The sequence below is a fragment of the Lonchura striata genome, chromosome 3 (genome assembly GCF_046129695.1).
Source record: "Lonchura striata isolate bLonStr1 chromosome 3, bLonStr1.mat, whole genome shotgun sequence".
In the NCBI taxonomy this organism is placed as follows: domain Eukaryota; kingdom Metazoa; phylum Chordata; class Aves; order Passeriformes; family Estrildidae; genus Lonchura; species Lonchura striata.
Window position 1 is genome coordinate 6,685,192 of NC_134605.1, and position 15,847 is coordinate 6,701,038.

Here is a 15,847-nt window from a genome sequence, read left to right on the forward strand (position 1 = left end):
GCTGTGTGAATTTTAAATTAGTCGTAACACATAGTAAGGCAGTCTTTTTTTCTAATGTCTCCTACCTCACAAATCTTCTTTATGCAAAAGTTCACTTATTTCATATTGTCATAAAGAATGATGGGAAGGTAGACAAGTGAAGCTAGAAACATTTATTTTTATTTTTAAATTTTTTTCTTGAACAGTGGGTGGGCTTTTTTGGAAGCTCAGATGCATATGACCTCCTCTTGAGCTATATGAACTCTGAAGTATGTGTACTAGTGAAATACTAGAACCCAAATTTCTTTTAATTGCATATCTTATGACACTGGCAAGATGAGATCTCAGTGCCAAGCTGTGATGAAGTCTTATATTTTCAGTTAATTTTCATCTCTCCATTTAAATGTGCAATACTGCATTTCTCTTAGCCAGAATTTGGGTAGTTGGAATGGTTCCTATTGAACTGTGTATTCTTCCTTCTAAGAGTTGGCAGTGGTGAGGAGAAGAGAGGGAGTAAATGCTACTAATTTTTAAAAGCTCTGGTATTTCGAAAGTTGTGACCTTTTGTAGTTTGCAATTGACTTTGAATAGGCAAAACACACCCATCTAAATATGGTACTTTTTATTAAAACAAGATCACTTTCCTACCTCGGTGTTTTGAGCCAAGCCTCAATAGTGTTTGAATTGTCAATTGAGATACAAAGAAATAATGTATTTCATGTTTCATTGCTTGCAGAGGAGGAAGAAGCTGCACCTCAGGAATTTGACTTCATCCCCCAAAACATCTGATGCTTATCTTGCATATGAATTTTTGTAAAAATTATATGGATATATACATGAAATATATGTAATGCAGCTGTCAAAATCTGTGTTAAAAAATGGGTGTTGTATGTGATTATTTTATTTTTTATTTATAAGCACATATATAAAAGTGCAAACAACATTTCCATTTGTTGCTTTTCAGGGGATATAATTTTTAATGCTCACTATCCTGACCTACCACCAGATTTTATCTTTGGAGAGGATGCTGAGTTTTTGCCAGATCCTTCTGCCTTGCATGTAAGTACTTTACTGTTTGAGAACCTTACACCTTGCAGAGAGACTTTGCTGTTTTAGAATAGCTTCAGGAACAGCAATTTTATAACAATGCAAACTAAAAAAGATACACACCTTTTATCTCGCTGATATTTTGAGTGTAAACACATTGCTTTCTAAAGTAATTTAAAGTTTAATCCATAAATGGGGGGGAAGGAGGAGGGGGCACAAAGTTTAAAACATTTGAATCAAGACAATATTGCCATTTACTTTACCTTTAGTTACTTAGAATATCTGTAAAAATATGTCTGTTTAATATATGACCATCTTAAATGATCTGTCTCAGGAAAAAAGTTCATAAACTGTGTGTTTAAAAGCATTTATCTCTAAAATAAAGAAGTGTAATTTGGTGTCACACTGTTGATTTTTGTTTTTTGTTGAGGAAGTATATATCTAGTTAATATGCTATGGGAACCACTGTATTAAAGAAAGCTATCTGCTCATGTGTGTTAGGGTTATCTAGACAAAGAAATGACTTTCTAAAAGGTGAAAGGAACAAAAATTAATGAGAAAATACCTTTAGACAGCCTTATTACTAGAGAAGGAGAAACACCACAACCTGAAACCAAGCATTTTGTTCACTAGTCACAGGTAGCCTCAAGTAGTAAAGCCTTGTTTGAAGAAGCTATCAGTGCTTGTGCTTTTACAATACTGCTCCATCTCAAAACTTACTAGTAGTTACTAAAGAGACAGTGCAGAGCCCTCCCCTGCAGCTCCTCTTGTGCTTTGTGAGCAGATCTCCAGAGGTCCCCAAAGGAAGTCGGTCACAGCTGTCATGCTGTGGTACAGGTGTCATGATGGAGGTTGAACATGTCCTTGATGTGTGACACAACAAGTGCTGGGTTTGGGTTTTACCTTTCACTTTACAGTAAGTTATACACAAAGATCAAAAGAATTGGTTTTAGTAATTCTTTTTAACATACCTAATAGAACTTTTAAAAGGTGAATGTCATATTTCGTTTTTTCTCCTGGTCACTTTGCTGTTAAGCTTGCAAACTGCTTTGCATAGGAGGCATGGTGCTGATGAACAGCTATTTCATTACACTAGTTTATAAAAAAGGTTTTTCTTTCTATGGCAGTTCTGGAATTGTTTTCACACTTGTTTATGTACCAATTCTATTTTCCTCTTTTTCTTATTTGTTTCACAACCTTCACATTCTTACAACCTCGTGAGAAGTGTTCACATTAGCAACTACTTTTTATAGTTGATATTAAAAGAAGAGAAACACCTTTTAATGTACTGGAAAACAGAAATTAATAACAAATTGCAAATGAGATATTAAATAATTTGGGACATCTTGCAGAAATGCTGTTCAGATGGAGAAGCTTGCTGAGAGTGGTACGGTGCCATATTTCTCATGTGAAAAGAAGTCATTAACAGTTGTGATCTACTGGAAAACCTGCAAAGATAAAAACATCCTTATTTTTCTTTCTTTCTTACATTGTTCATTAATGATGCTTTTTCTGGGAGTGTTGCATTTCTTCTGCCTAAGCACAGAAAAAACTTCTTGTCTTTTTTGTTGGAAAGCAACTCAGAAGAGCCATTTGCTTCTTCTTATATAATGAGATATTAACCAGACTATTTGAAAGTAATTAGAACTAACCAAAGAAGAAATCTGCAAGCCAACAGTGTTTCTTTGGCCATTATGCCTTGCTGAAGCATTCACTATGTAAATGTAGCCTTCAGTTTGTCCTGATGGTATTGGAGGATGTTATTTCCACCTTGCAGCTGTGATCTACATCGTGTACCTTTAGTTTTGCATTCACTGTTTAAAGTTCCATATGGTTTGTAGATATTTTCTTCAGAATGTTGTATCAACAATAACTTGCTTATTCTGTTAAGTCTTTGAATAGCTCCCTTCTTTCTACAAATGTGAGAGCTGTTTAATGAAGATAATTTTAATTGAATTCTAAGATATTAGCAGACTTCTTAAATGTGTTAACATAGCTGTCTACTGACTAGAAGTAAAATACAGATTAGCACATTGACCATAATTCAGTGCTCTTAATCTTGAGCAGCCTTCAAATACTTCTGATGCAACAGTTCCTGGCAATCCAAACAGAATCTACCATGCACAGAATGTAGATGTAGATGTTATTCAAGGAGGAGCACATTCTCTAAATAATATGTGCCATTGCATATGTGGGAATTCAGACATTGAGCCTGCATGCACTGGTCTCATCTGTCTGAGTGTCTTGTTTTTTAAGAAGTCGCCACATGTTGTTAGATGGCTTGAGTCAGGCATTATGCTTAGCATGAAAGGAGAACCAGGTACTCCAGATTCCTCAAACTCATGTGGCTCTAATGGAGGCTGTCAGTAGGCATCCCCCAAGACATTTGAATGGCTGTGATGCAGATCGTTTCAGTCACTCTTCAGTTTCCATGGCCATGGGCAAAGCTTCCAGTTAGGTTTTCATTTGAGCATGGTAATAGGCATTCAGTTAAGCAGCCATTAGCTAGGCAGCTAAAGCAAGATTCCAGAAATACTGCATTCTAAAAAGTGAATGCTCTAGAGGAATAGTTCATGTTTTGTGTTGTTTGTTTTTTTTTTTTTTCCCCAGAGAATTCCTTAATGATTAGACCAGTATTTCAGCAGTAGAGAAATGTGTTGAGCACTCTTGTTTTATAAGCAGGGCTAATGCTTTCTTGAATGGATACTGCAATTGCAGAATCAAATTGAAAATGCTCATTGAAATTTAGCTTTGCTTTTGTGTCTTGCACAAACATTAAAGTCACTTGGATTTGAAACTCAACTTGAGTCTCAAGTTCAGCACTGCAAAGGCTGTGCTTCATTACATATCTTAGCAATAGTGGTTACTCTGCTGGACTCAGGGTCTACTTGTTTGCGTGCTGATCTTGTTGATGATGTCGGCATTGTGGAGCACTTCAACAGTGGGGCAAGTGCTCCTTTTGGTTTGTTGTACAGTTTTAATTACAGTCAGGAGGCTAAATTCTTTAGGTTGGTGGTTCTGTTCATGCTCAAATAGTTATTAAAAAGAAACATTTTTACATTTTACTGTCATTAAGAGTGTTTTCCTATCAAATGCATTTAATACTTGCATGTATAGTATGCATAAATAAAATCAGCTTCTCAGAATGTAAATAGAAAAGTTCTTTCCTCTCTAGTGTTTATTCACTTTGGATGACAAGTATTAGAAATGTATTTTAAAAACAACCTATGATTCACTCCGTTCTGATTAAAAATTCAGTTGGCACACAACAAGATTAGTGATTGTGTACGGATGAGATTAATTTGGAGCTCATTACAATGACGCCAGTTTGAGTAACAAGAATTGTTTGTTATGTTAGCCTAGTTGATTGTTAATGTGAGCCAATTAATAGCTGAAGTGCTTATTTAAAATGTTAACCCTATTTTTCCAATGATATTGAATTATCTTCTGTTTGGCAAGAGGATACAATAGAAGTATAAGCAAGGTAACTGTCAGTTCAAGGAAATGGGTATCTTGGTATTCTACTTCAGGTCTCCAGCTAGTCTTGCCAGAATTATTCTGCCCACCCATTGCTATCAAAAAGGCTTCAATAGCCTTAGTGGGAATGGAGGTAAGAAGACATGAGCATTTCCTGAAGCTTATTAAGTGCTGAATGTGTCCTTGTGGGCTAGTATATAGCATATTCCTTGTGGGAATACTTAGTGCTGCATTTGCATGGGAGAAAGATACAGTCATCAGAGACCTTCAGAGAGTATGCCACTGCAGTTCTCATGCCCATACCTAGCTTTGGGAGGATTGTTTTTGTGTAATTATTGATACGGGGTACAGATTCCAGTCACTGTGGAGTTAATTCAGCTCATTGTGCTTCTCAAGTGTATTGGCTGTCACACTCTATATCTTGTGTAGACCAATGTTTGTTTTTAAGTTCTTCTATTTGTGCTTATTAGACTCATTTGGCTATATGAGGACTATTGTGAAGGTTGTATTTTTTTTTCTGTGTCTTAATCATTATTTCTCTTGGTTGCTGAGTTAGCTTTTCATGGGTAGTGAGGAGATCCTTTAAATACTCCCCTCTTTCACTAATTTTTATTTATTTACTCAGGTGCATGAGGTACATGTTTAACAGTGTCAGTTGTCCCCCTGCTCATAGTAGCTCCAAAAAAGCTCAAGCGCCCCTTATATTAACTAATGCTGTTGGAACTGTTTTAAAAAGTCTGTCAGTTGTATTGTTAGCAAGGATTCAGCTGTTATGTGTTCTAGTGTGAGAGCCCCCCATAAGGGCAATGAGCTCACTGGTTTTGGAGTGTGATTTTAAAATATAAAGCCACAGCAGTGGGTTCTGCTTGTCTGAGAAATGCATGGGTGAGTTCAAACCTGTTTAGCTCTTTTGTGTGCTCTATTTCAAATGGCAGCAGCAGATTTCATTTTTGGACCCCCTAACCTGCTTCTCTTGTAATGAAAGCCTTAAATTACTTCTGCTTCAGTTGAACTTGGGTAATTTAAGTGAGACAGAATGCAGAATTGGATCCTTCAATTTATTAGGTTTTTCCCTTGTTTTGAACTACTTTATATTCCCATTTATCATGTTCATTTTGCAGCCATGTCTTGACTTTATATGTCAATATATGTTTTGATTATTTATAATCTCATGTTATTTAATGTTTAATTTTCTGAAACAAACATTAATTTTGAAAACTGATTATTCCTGTCCCTCTCTATTGATCCTACCTATTTGTATATATGGGGAATGCAGGTATGCGTGCACACATGTATGTATATGTGTATACATATATGCATATATATATATATATATGCACTGCAGCCTTGCTGAAGCTTGTCTGGTATTGATAGGCAATGGAAAAAAAAAAAAATCTCATTTTATACCATCAGAGAAGTAATTCATTCAGGAACTTTCCCAAGGACTTTTTGACTGGTGTTATTGGCACTTATAGTATACAATTTTGTTCACGTTTTGAATAGTGGCATACCAGTGCAGCATTCCTTTTAAAGTCAGGTCTGAAAGAATATAATTTTGAATGTATTTTGATCTGATTTTGGTGTCCAAACTCCACACTGTTCCTCAGGGAATCACAAAATCACAGAATAGTTAGGGTTGGAAGTGCCCTCTGGAGATGATCTGATTCAGCCCCTGTGCCAAGTTGAATAAGTACTGGATTTAAAATGAGAAATCCCCAGAAGAGAATTCTGGCTGGGAATCCTCTCCTGGTGTAGCCTGGCCAGCTTGACTGCAGCATGTGTGAGGCCAGCATTCAGGAGGTCTTTCTAAGAAGTCACACGGTGCTGAGAGCGTGTCAGGATTATCTGTGCAGACGTGTGGTAAACATGGTGGCTATACAGTCCAGCAGAAGGAGTTCAAGAGCATGGCAGAAAAGGTTTTCCTGTCATCTTTCCATCTTTGAGTCTTTCAAAATCTTTCTATACTGGGAAATTATTCCTTTTTCTCCTTGTTTTTAGTTTTCTTAATTTGTCTTGCAGCCTTTCATTTTTGTCCTTTTTGTCTAGAGTTGTTAATATTTATAGGGCTGAGAGATGGTTAGCCACATTGTATTACTTTATCCTCTTCTATTTCTGTGAAGTCATTGCATGTGTTTACCTCACTTTCTTTTTGCCAGACTTCAGCATTTCCTAGCACAGTTTATAAAACATGGCTTTCTGTCTCAAAGCATAACTAGAAGAGAATATGCTGAGGTTAAAAGTTGTGTTTTGCTAGATTGCAGCATTTTGGCTCAACTTTTAACCTAGTGAATCCAGAATTTTTTTTTAAAAAAGAAAAATCTACCGTTTGATAACTCTCCTTTAATTTCAAGGGAGCAAAATATCTGTTAAGCAAGGTAGTTTTGCCTTTCTTGCTTAAATCCTGCTGGTATAGAAAGTAAAATTAATTCCATTCATTTTGTAAAGGGCTCCAGGGGGAAAAATTTCCTTTCATTTTCTGGCACAAGCTTCTCTGATAATGCAGTTTCTCCCTAGAATATGAAAAATCCAGAGTATTAGCTTTTAAAATATAGTATTTCAGCCCAGGAAAGACCAGTTTTTGGAGAGCATTAGGAATGTGCATGGACATTTGACTGAATGATGGCAAAATGGGGGAAAATATTTTTCTGACATACTAAATAAAGTGCATGTGGTGAAGGACTTAATCATTGTGCAGTAGTAAAACAGGGAGAAAACATTTTATGGTTTTCCATTCATAGCATTGTTTTAGGAAAAAAATATTTTTTGTTTGTCATATGACTTTGCCATATTTTTCATGGTCATAGGTTTAGATGGGCCAGAAGTTGGGACCAGAATAACAGGATGCCTAAATCTTAATGTAAAATGCTGAAAAAGTTGTTTAGGCTTGCATGTCTTTCCTTGGTATGGGTGGTATAACAAATTCCAGCAAATCATTCACTTTCGAGCCACAGCTCATACCAAATATATAAAGTTGGATATCCCAAGCCAGACATATGAAAGCAGAACATCTTTTAGGTGAAAGTTTGGGAGTACAATGATAATGTGTTGGCATTTATAAATCTTTAATGTAAACCAGAAAAGTGGTAAGGTACTTTTGACTATTTTTGCTTCAGTTTATTAGTATATAATCATACTTCTCTTGAACAGTGTTTTGTTAAAAATGGTGAAAAAAGCATTATCAGAAAAACTAGTGAAAAATTGAGGGATTCTGGCCCTTATGTGTGGTGTTACTGTCAAAATGCACTCTGCTTCCTTACAAGAACCCTATAAACAGTAAGAAATGGCATGTCTTGAGGGCAACAGCTTGTTAGCTTTGTAGAAACATGTTTACAAGGAGCTTGGGTAGGGACGGGGATTTTTTTGAGAGAAAAGACTTATTCTAGGAGAATCTTCCTGAATTGAGAATACATTTAAACTCTGTGTAGGATGCCCATTGAATTCATGTTGATGTGCTACTATAATTCATTTTTCTGTAGAGGAAGTTGGTCATTGCTTATGAAAATTCAAGTAGAAAAAACTTTTAAATTAACTGATTACAGAAGAACAGTTAGAAATGGTCATTCTGTCTAATAATGTAGTTTTGTATTTGATTTAATTCTGGCTTGTGAATTGTGTTATAATTTATAATTGCACTTTTCCCCAGTGAAATTAGTTTAAGTTTGGTACCCTGAAGGTTCTTTCCTTCAAAAGATATTGTTGGGACAAAGAAATAAATGTCTTTGCACTCAGGGTGATTTTCAAAAGATCTATTCATTTCTCCAAATGGAGGAGGGCTGAAGATACATTTTCTTTCCTTTTTACCAGTTTAAATATCAGCCTATATTTGTTTCAAAACCTCTCTTTGTTTTACTCATTCTTTACATTCTTTTACATCTTTGTTTCCTTGCTATCTTCTATTTCAGTTCCTCAGGCATATCTGCTCCTTTTTAGAGATAACTACAGAAATATAATTCAAATTTAGTCAACATCTTGAGTCTTTTGTTTGCAGTATAAGTGTTCATACAGTTTTACATGAACTCTGCCCTATGCCCATCTTCTCAGAGATGCAGCTTTTACTTTCATAAAGGAACCAAAAGAATGTTTTCATGCTGTTTTTTTTTTGTTTTGTTTTTGTTGGTTTTTTTTTTGGGTTTTTTTGAGAAGAAATAACTAATTCGCAATAATTTTTATGGTATGGTAGACAAATAATTTTTATTTCTAATATCTTATGATTTACACAATGGTATTTTGTAAGTGGTTTTTTTTAGGGACTGTATATTCAAGGTCTTATAAACCCTCTTGTAGTACAGGTGTGAAAATAAAGATGGCAATACTTCTCTCACAACAGTGAGATCCACTGTGTTATACATTGATTTTAATTTGTGGGATTTTGGAAGGGGAAAAATGCTTAGAAGAAAACAGTTCTGCATGTGCAGATAAATGCTCAAGGGAGGTTAGTGGATGCTATCCAAAACATTAGCTGTAAAGGTTCTGCCTTTTTGCTGTAGCTAAAATTACTTGAGTTGACAGGAAAGGAAAAAACCACAAGAGCTGATAAGAGTGAAAGGCTTGTTATTTGACAGGGACTCTTGAGGTGAAGCAGTAACAGTGGTCTGTTCTCTGAGGGTCTGAGGAATTAGGTCTGTTCACACTGCCATCAAGGCATGGTGAGTCTTTAGGTAAAAGATGCATGTGCCTATGTCTTGTGGGGAATTTGTCTTGTCTTCATGCTTTGTTCCTTTTACCTATCATGTCTAATTAAATATGTACACCTGGTAGTCAACTCCCAGGGGAAGAAAGTGCAGTGTGCTCACATGGAGAAACTAATGATTAGTGCATTGTATTCACTAACCCAGAATTGAATACATGCTGAAGGAGTTAAGAAATGCCCTCTTGGATCAGGTGAAGGTATCATCTGCTTTGAGGGAGGTGTGCTGAGAGGTCTGTAAAGAAACAAAACTTGCTCTCATCCCTTAGCAAAGTAGGACAAGAAATGCTTATGCGTGTCAAATCTTCAGGAGATTAATTAGATAGTAGGCAGTTGTTGCTTTTAAGGGTCTGATTATCTTTTAAGAGAGGTCTGTGGGAGAAACAGACTCTTTCGGGAAGAGTACACAACATAAAAATATTCTCCTGAGTTCAGCTTCACAGATTCTGCATTTCCTGAGTACCCTTAACTTAACAAAATCAGCTGTCTCTTCACTGCTCCTTCAGCAGGAAATAGAAAAAATTTGTGGTAACCTTTGGAAGCTGAGTTTGCTCCTTTTTTGGGTGAATGATACTTGAGGGGCAGTTTTGCATTTATTCTAGATGAATGCAGAAGAAAACATGTTCTCCATTTGTCAGATTTGCTGGGATCTGTTATAGAGCTGCTTTGGGTATTGCATCATTTATCAAGAATCACGCTGTGTAGCCAGTGGAAGAAAAAAGGGAAAATAATTTCATGCATGATATAAGATGCTCTTCTGAAAGCAGAATTAATTTCTTATGTTGTTTTCCTGCTCTGTATTTTCTTGCTAATTCAAGGCCCTCAGGTATTTGGGATTTCGCCTAAGTGTTTATAATTCTAATTTCTGTATCCAGTTTTCATAGCCTCTTGCCAAAAATAAAATTAAAATAAATACGGACAATCCAAAGCTTTGCTTCGTGCAAACTTTTTTATCTGGTATTCACAGCAGCCGAGCACACAAGGTCTGTACATTCTTTGGTTGTATTTGCAATGACAGGATTGCTCCAGAGTTGAACTGTTGCTATGAAATGTTAAGTTTTGATGTTTGCTTGGGCCTAAAAATGATCATTTCAAGAAGATCACTCCAGAAAGTTGTTCCAGTGGTGCTTTGGGGGAGAGGGATATGAAGAACCTGTGAAAACAAGATGACAAGTAGATGGCATGTAGGTTTACAGTGATTGATTGGAAGCTGCAGCCTGTAGGATGTTTAAGTGCTGGCTGCTAAGATACTGAAGCTTTTGAAGTTGTTATAACACTCCAGCCCTGCAAATACTGTGAAAAATATCTGTTGATAGAAAGATGTGAGCATATGGTAGATAATTATCCTGTGCCTTTTTCTGTGAGCAATTTCCCTGTGGTGGCCTGTGCAGAGTAGAGCAAAGTGGGGACTGCAAGCAGATATTGTCAGATTCTAGGCTAGTGCTGTAACCACTGGACCAGTCTCTTCTCTGTATTTATGTGGAGGATAAGTGCTAATATCACACTGTGATCTTTCTCATTTTGGGTAAAAACTTATATTGGTATTGATTTTAAGCCACTGTGGGATGCAAGTTGTGTGCGTGTGGTGTGCATGGATATAAACAAAATGCAAATCTGTACTTAACATTATTCTTTATGATAATTCTGGATGAAAGATGCTATAGAAATGCATTAGCGCTGTTACGGACTTGGGAGGTTTTGTTTACTGACATTTTCTCATGAAAGTTAATTTCTTGCTTAGAAATATAGAAGTACACTAACTTAAAATAAGATCTTGCTGTTATTTCCTGTAGTATAGCCAGGAAAAACAGTTGCAATCTGTCTTCTTTAAAATCACATTCCTGGAAGATATTCTGGCAACCTGGGTATTTAAACACATTTCAAAGAAAAACAACTTCAAATCAATTAGAAATTGTTACCGTATTTCATTTCTGATAGTGTAGAATTATAGTTTACTGCAGACATTGCTTGGAGTTATGAAATAAGCAATAACCTGGGAAGGAGCCTATGAATTAGCAGCATTATGGAACATGATGCCCATTGTACTGTGAAAAAAAAAAATGGATAATAGGTAATCATGGGCACTGAGTAGTTTGCATAGGTTCTTTATTAGCTTTCTTGGAAGGATAAAGGAAAGATTACAAAGCACAGAATGTTCCAGAACAAAATTTAAATGTGGTTTCTTTGCCAGAAGTTGAATAGTATGGCTTCTTTGGAAAGCTAAACTCTGCATGTCTTTGCTAATAGCGCTGAGAAGTTACTTTGTAGGGGGTTTTTCACTTGCCTCACCTGTAAGATCTCACTAGAACTGATAGTGTCAGGCTGCAAATTTTCCTTGTCTCTTTTGGAAATCCAGTTGGTGTCATTGCTACTCATTTAAATTAGTTACTGTTGAAATGGCTTAAATTGCACTCTGTGGGTGGCCTTATAACAGCTCTACTCTGCCTTTTATACCAACTTCAAGTGAATTCATTTTCTCAACTCTGGTCATGTCTGAATGTCAAAAAAACCTTTCCCTATCAAACTGTTCGCTTACTATGCAGCCAACTTCTGTCAGCAGACAGGATCGGGAGCCAGGGAATTCACAAATTGAATGTGCAGCCTGACAAAATCTCTGGGGTTATACTTCTTAGTGAAAATCAATGCTCCTTGGTGAGATTGTTTAACTTAATATCTGGCAGATTGTCAGAAAAGATCTCTTGAATCACTTGGATTTCTCTAATGTAGACATAGTTTGATGCACGCCTATGGTCTGTTAATCCGTATATAATATTCGAATACTATTTTTCCATTCCTATTGCCACACAACATGAGCTAGAGGGCAAAATTTAGTGAATGTACATGCTATTGGTTAATAATTTAAAGGTTTAGATAACTGTTTTCTTAAAGACCTTGTCATGAAACCTTGTTCTATAATGAAAAAAGTCAGCAAGGAAAACTTCTGCTGTGAAGGAGCATTTAATTTCTTTATATTGAATTGCTTACTTATGGATAGGTAAATGGTTATTGGCCATATTTTGTATGACAGTAGCTACAGCTCTGTGGGCAGTGATGCTTCTGGAGTCTAGTCTCTGTCATATGGAAGTTCTCATTCTATTACTTTTCCTGCAGGCCATTTTGAATTTATTCCTGAAGATCATTTTTCATTCATTCCCTAACTGGAAAAATGGGGGTTACCCAATTGTCACAGATGACATTAGCAGATTTTTGTGCCACAAGAATATACAGTCATTTTTGATGTATCTAAACCTGCTACTAAACCTTCTCTGCTTCTTAAGATGAGGCAACAATTGATCTTTTTAGAAAATGAAAGTTGTACAAGTTGCAATATGGCAAAACAAAACAAAACAAAACAAAAAAAAAGCTGAAATTAAATCCTGAAAGGTTGAAATTAAGATCTGATGCATGAAGTTGATCACAGTATTAGTGGAGATCATGAAGAGACATGCAAGCAGTGTCTAGACAGAAAAGCATTATTCATTTGAGCCTCCATCTGTGTGCTCAGAAATAACAGGTAAGTTCTTCAGTGATACGCTGAAAAAATGATAACATTAATGATGGTCCTAACCAATCTGAGTTGTGCATGTAGGCCATCATGTGAGATCAGCATGAATGCAGAACTAGTTGCAGATGCAGTTTGGGTTGATTCACACTGGTATATTGTTGTACAGTGAGCCACTTTCAGTCTAACTGGCTAACTATTGAGTAACTTACGGACTTTGCACTGCAGAGTTCATTTAAAGATATCTATTGGCAAACAAGGCAAGGGATTGTATCCAAGTCTGGATTTATTTATTTTAAATGCATTAATGATTGTTCTGTTAAATTTTATTAACTGTCTGCCTGCAGAAATCTAATTTCAAATTAGGCAGGATTTATTGAGTGGAATATGTAACTTAGTCTGTCAATACCCCAGTCACTGTGATCTTTTTTTTTCTCTATTTTATTCACAACTCAAGAGGAAAAAACCCATCTTTCCAGCATGCATGTGATTTTGGTAAAATGATAATGTATAGATTTGTGAGCAAGGCAGAAGATTTTGATATAAGCCACAGAAAGCAACAAGTCTTTTTCTACATACATAATTGTCTTGTCATTTTTGTCATCTTCTTGGCTTCAGTGATTTGTCTGTGTTCTTATTCCCAGGATTTTTTAAAAGTTGTAACAACTAAACCTCATAATCTTGAATCAGATTCTAATACTTATACAAGATCGGAGTTTTCAAGCAGAACTTGAAAGCCATGAAGCCATGAAACACAAACACCAGAAACTCTGGTCTTCTGAAGTTTTAGATATTCTTAACTACAATCTCGTAAAAAGCTGGATTTATTAAGCTGGAATGCAGCCTTCAGGCAAACAATCAGAAAATTAAGCATAGAGGTTACTACTGTTTTTGCTCCAAGTTTAAGATTTTGATGATTTCCAAAGTCTAATAGTGAAAACAATACTGCATTGCTAAATAAAATCTTATTTAGAAGGTCCTTTCCCTCTAAAGGAAAAGGTCACCTAGCTGCTGCAGGGACACTGCTCTCATCAACTAAAGGGACAAATTGTGTGTCCTCAGAAGAATCTCTGTGATGCTGAAATTGTAGCAATGTACACACTCTAAAAGGGATAAACTTGGCAAATCAAATTCTGCCTCAGATTTCAACAATGTATTTTACAGGTAGTTGCTTACTTTATCTTTGATTTCAAAAACAGAAGGAAGATTAAAGAAGGTGTTGTTTGAAACAGAGAACAATATAGCACATATCTTGACATCCTCTTGAAATTGGATTAAAGTTGTTTAAAAATATTTCAGGTGAATGAACCTAGTGCTTAGGGCAAATAAGTTACACTAAGATATGTAAAAAGAAATTTCATCCATAAACATGGCACTATATTTGATAGTGTTTGTGTAAAAATTTATTACTTTAGATCTCATGGAAAGTACAGCCCTTCTGTAAAGTTAACAAAATGGGTGGAAATGTAGTGGCCAAATGCCAAATAACATGCACTACAATAATATAGTTCTAAAGCTAAAAAAAGTTTTATATAAATCAGAATTTGTGTTTCAGAAAATTTTTGTAGCCCTTGTTTGAATGTTTCTTCTTTCATCAGTGAGAATCCATTATAATTCATCTATGTCCTGAGTGGGTAGTTGAATTGTCCTTCAGGTGACTTGTTTGTATAACCAGTTTGTACTCTGAAACTTGAGTTGCTGAATGAGAAGTGTTTAGTAAGGATCCTACAGTCAAATAATTAATTTTGATACCTGTAGCTTTAAGGCAATACAGAATAAACACTGTTTAGATGCAATGTTCTTGAATTGTTTGAAAAGAGCACTCCTTTAGCTCTGTGCTGCACAAATGACAATGGATTTCCTCTTGCTCTTTTTTTGTTCTGTAGTGTAACGTTATTTAAAAAACAAAAGGTTCAGTTGCATTTAGGTCAGTTATTAAAATACTGTTGGTCATTTCCTTTGACAGAACATTTCTATTGTGTTATACCAATGTCATTAGGAGGAAAGGTTATTCCCACTTGTCTGGCTGATATCAATACATACTGGCATATTACATCCTCTGGCTTTCTGGAAATGTTTTATTTGAGCAGCAGCTTGGGAACAGGAAATTTAAGGTTATATGCAGTCTGGTTTCAGACTGAATGGTAGAAAATGTGTTTCCTAGAAGATGCTGTCTACTTGTCAGATTTTCTCTAGTATTTTGTAGAATTGGATAAGCTTAAATAGGTTCAAGTTGTAAACAAATTTTTACCAGCTGTATGTAGCAGACAAGGAAGAACAAGGTTTTCAGTCACTCTGTAGTATTTGAAGAACTTATATAAATTGCTTTAAAATATCACCAATTGACCAATTCCTCTGGAATGTAGCTTACATTTTAAGATATGGCTGTGATAATATTACCAGTTTGTAAGTGTTCCTAGGAGAGAAAACAGTACTTTTACATTGAGCCGTGGTCAAATGTGAAGTCTATGATACTGGAGTAACTTTTAAAGGTAGAGGTTCAAGAAGAGCATTTTAGCCATGCAGAGCAGCCCTTTCAACCAGAATCAGAGTGAGCAGGAAAATAGGAATACAGTTCAATCCTGTAGCTAGCTGTTCATGCATGTAGAACACAGCAATACATACTTCCCATTGCTTTCACTGACAAATTAGACTGGTATGTTTCAAGTGATGATGCTGAAAATTACAAATTCATTTTGGTATGATCTTAATATATATTAAGTGGGAAAAAAGAATAAAGTTGTGGAAAGAGAAACACTTGAAATATTGAGCCATTTAACACATATACTTAAGTCTGTACAAAACTATTCCATAGGGACATATCTAAAGTCGTCAGAAATAATAAAAGTTATAACCCTTTCTAATGGAAATAGCCATCTTAGTTAGAGATAAGGCTACAAGTAAATTTCATTGTAGAGCTGCAGCATGGTGCCTGGTAACTGATTAAGCTTTCTATCTGCCTTTGCTGGGTATCAGGGATATCAGAAGATAAAATTTATACACAAACTCCTTTCTTTCAGGCCAGAGCTGTGGATCTCACCTTGCTAAGATCCTGTTTCAGTTTGAGCTTTTTGTAAACCTCTTCATAAAGCTAAAACTAGCTGAGATTGGAAGGAGCCTTTAGATAGAGATCATTAGCCCAGCTGCCCTGCCTG

The 15,847-nt window shown here is 35.8% G+C and overlaps 1 protein-coding gene across 3 annotated transcripts in view; it reads left to right on the forward strand.

The window, feature by feature from the left end:
* Positions 1-15,847, forward strand: part of BABAM2 (BRISC and BRCA1 A complex member 2) — a 159,314-nt gene that overhangs the window by 31,318 nt on the left and 112,149 nt on the right. For all 3 annotated transcript variants that reach the window (XM_021552247.2, XM_021552268.2, XM_021552258.2), the window contains exon 4: positions 944-1,038. In XM_021552247.2, coding sequence (XP_021407922.1) covers positions 944-1,038 — 95 coding nt within the window. The remainder of the gene's footprint in view (positions 1-943; positions 1,039-15,847) is intronic.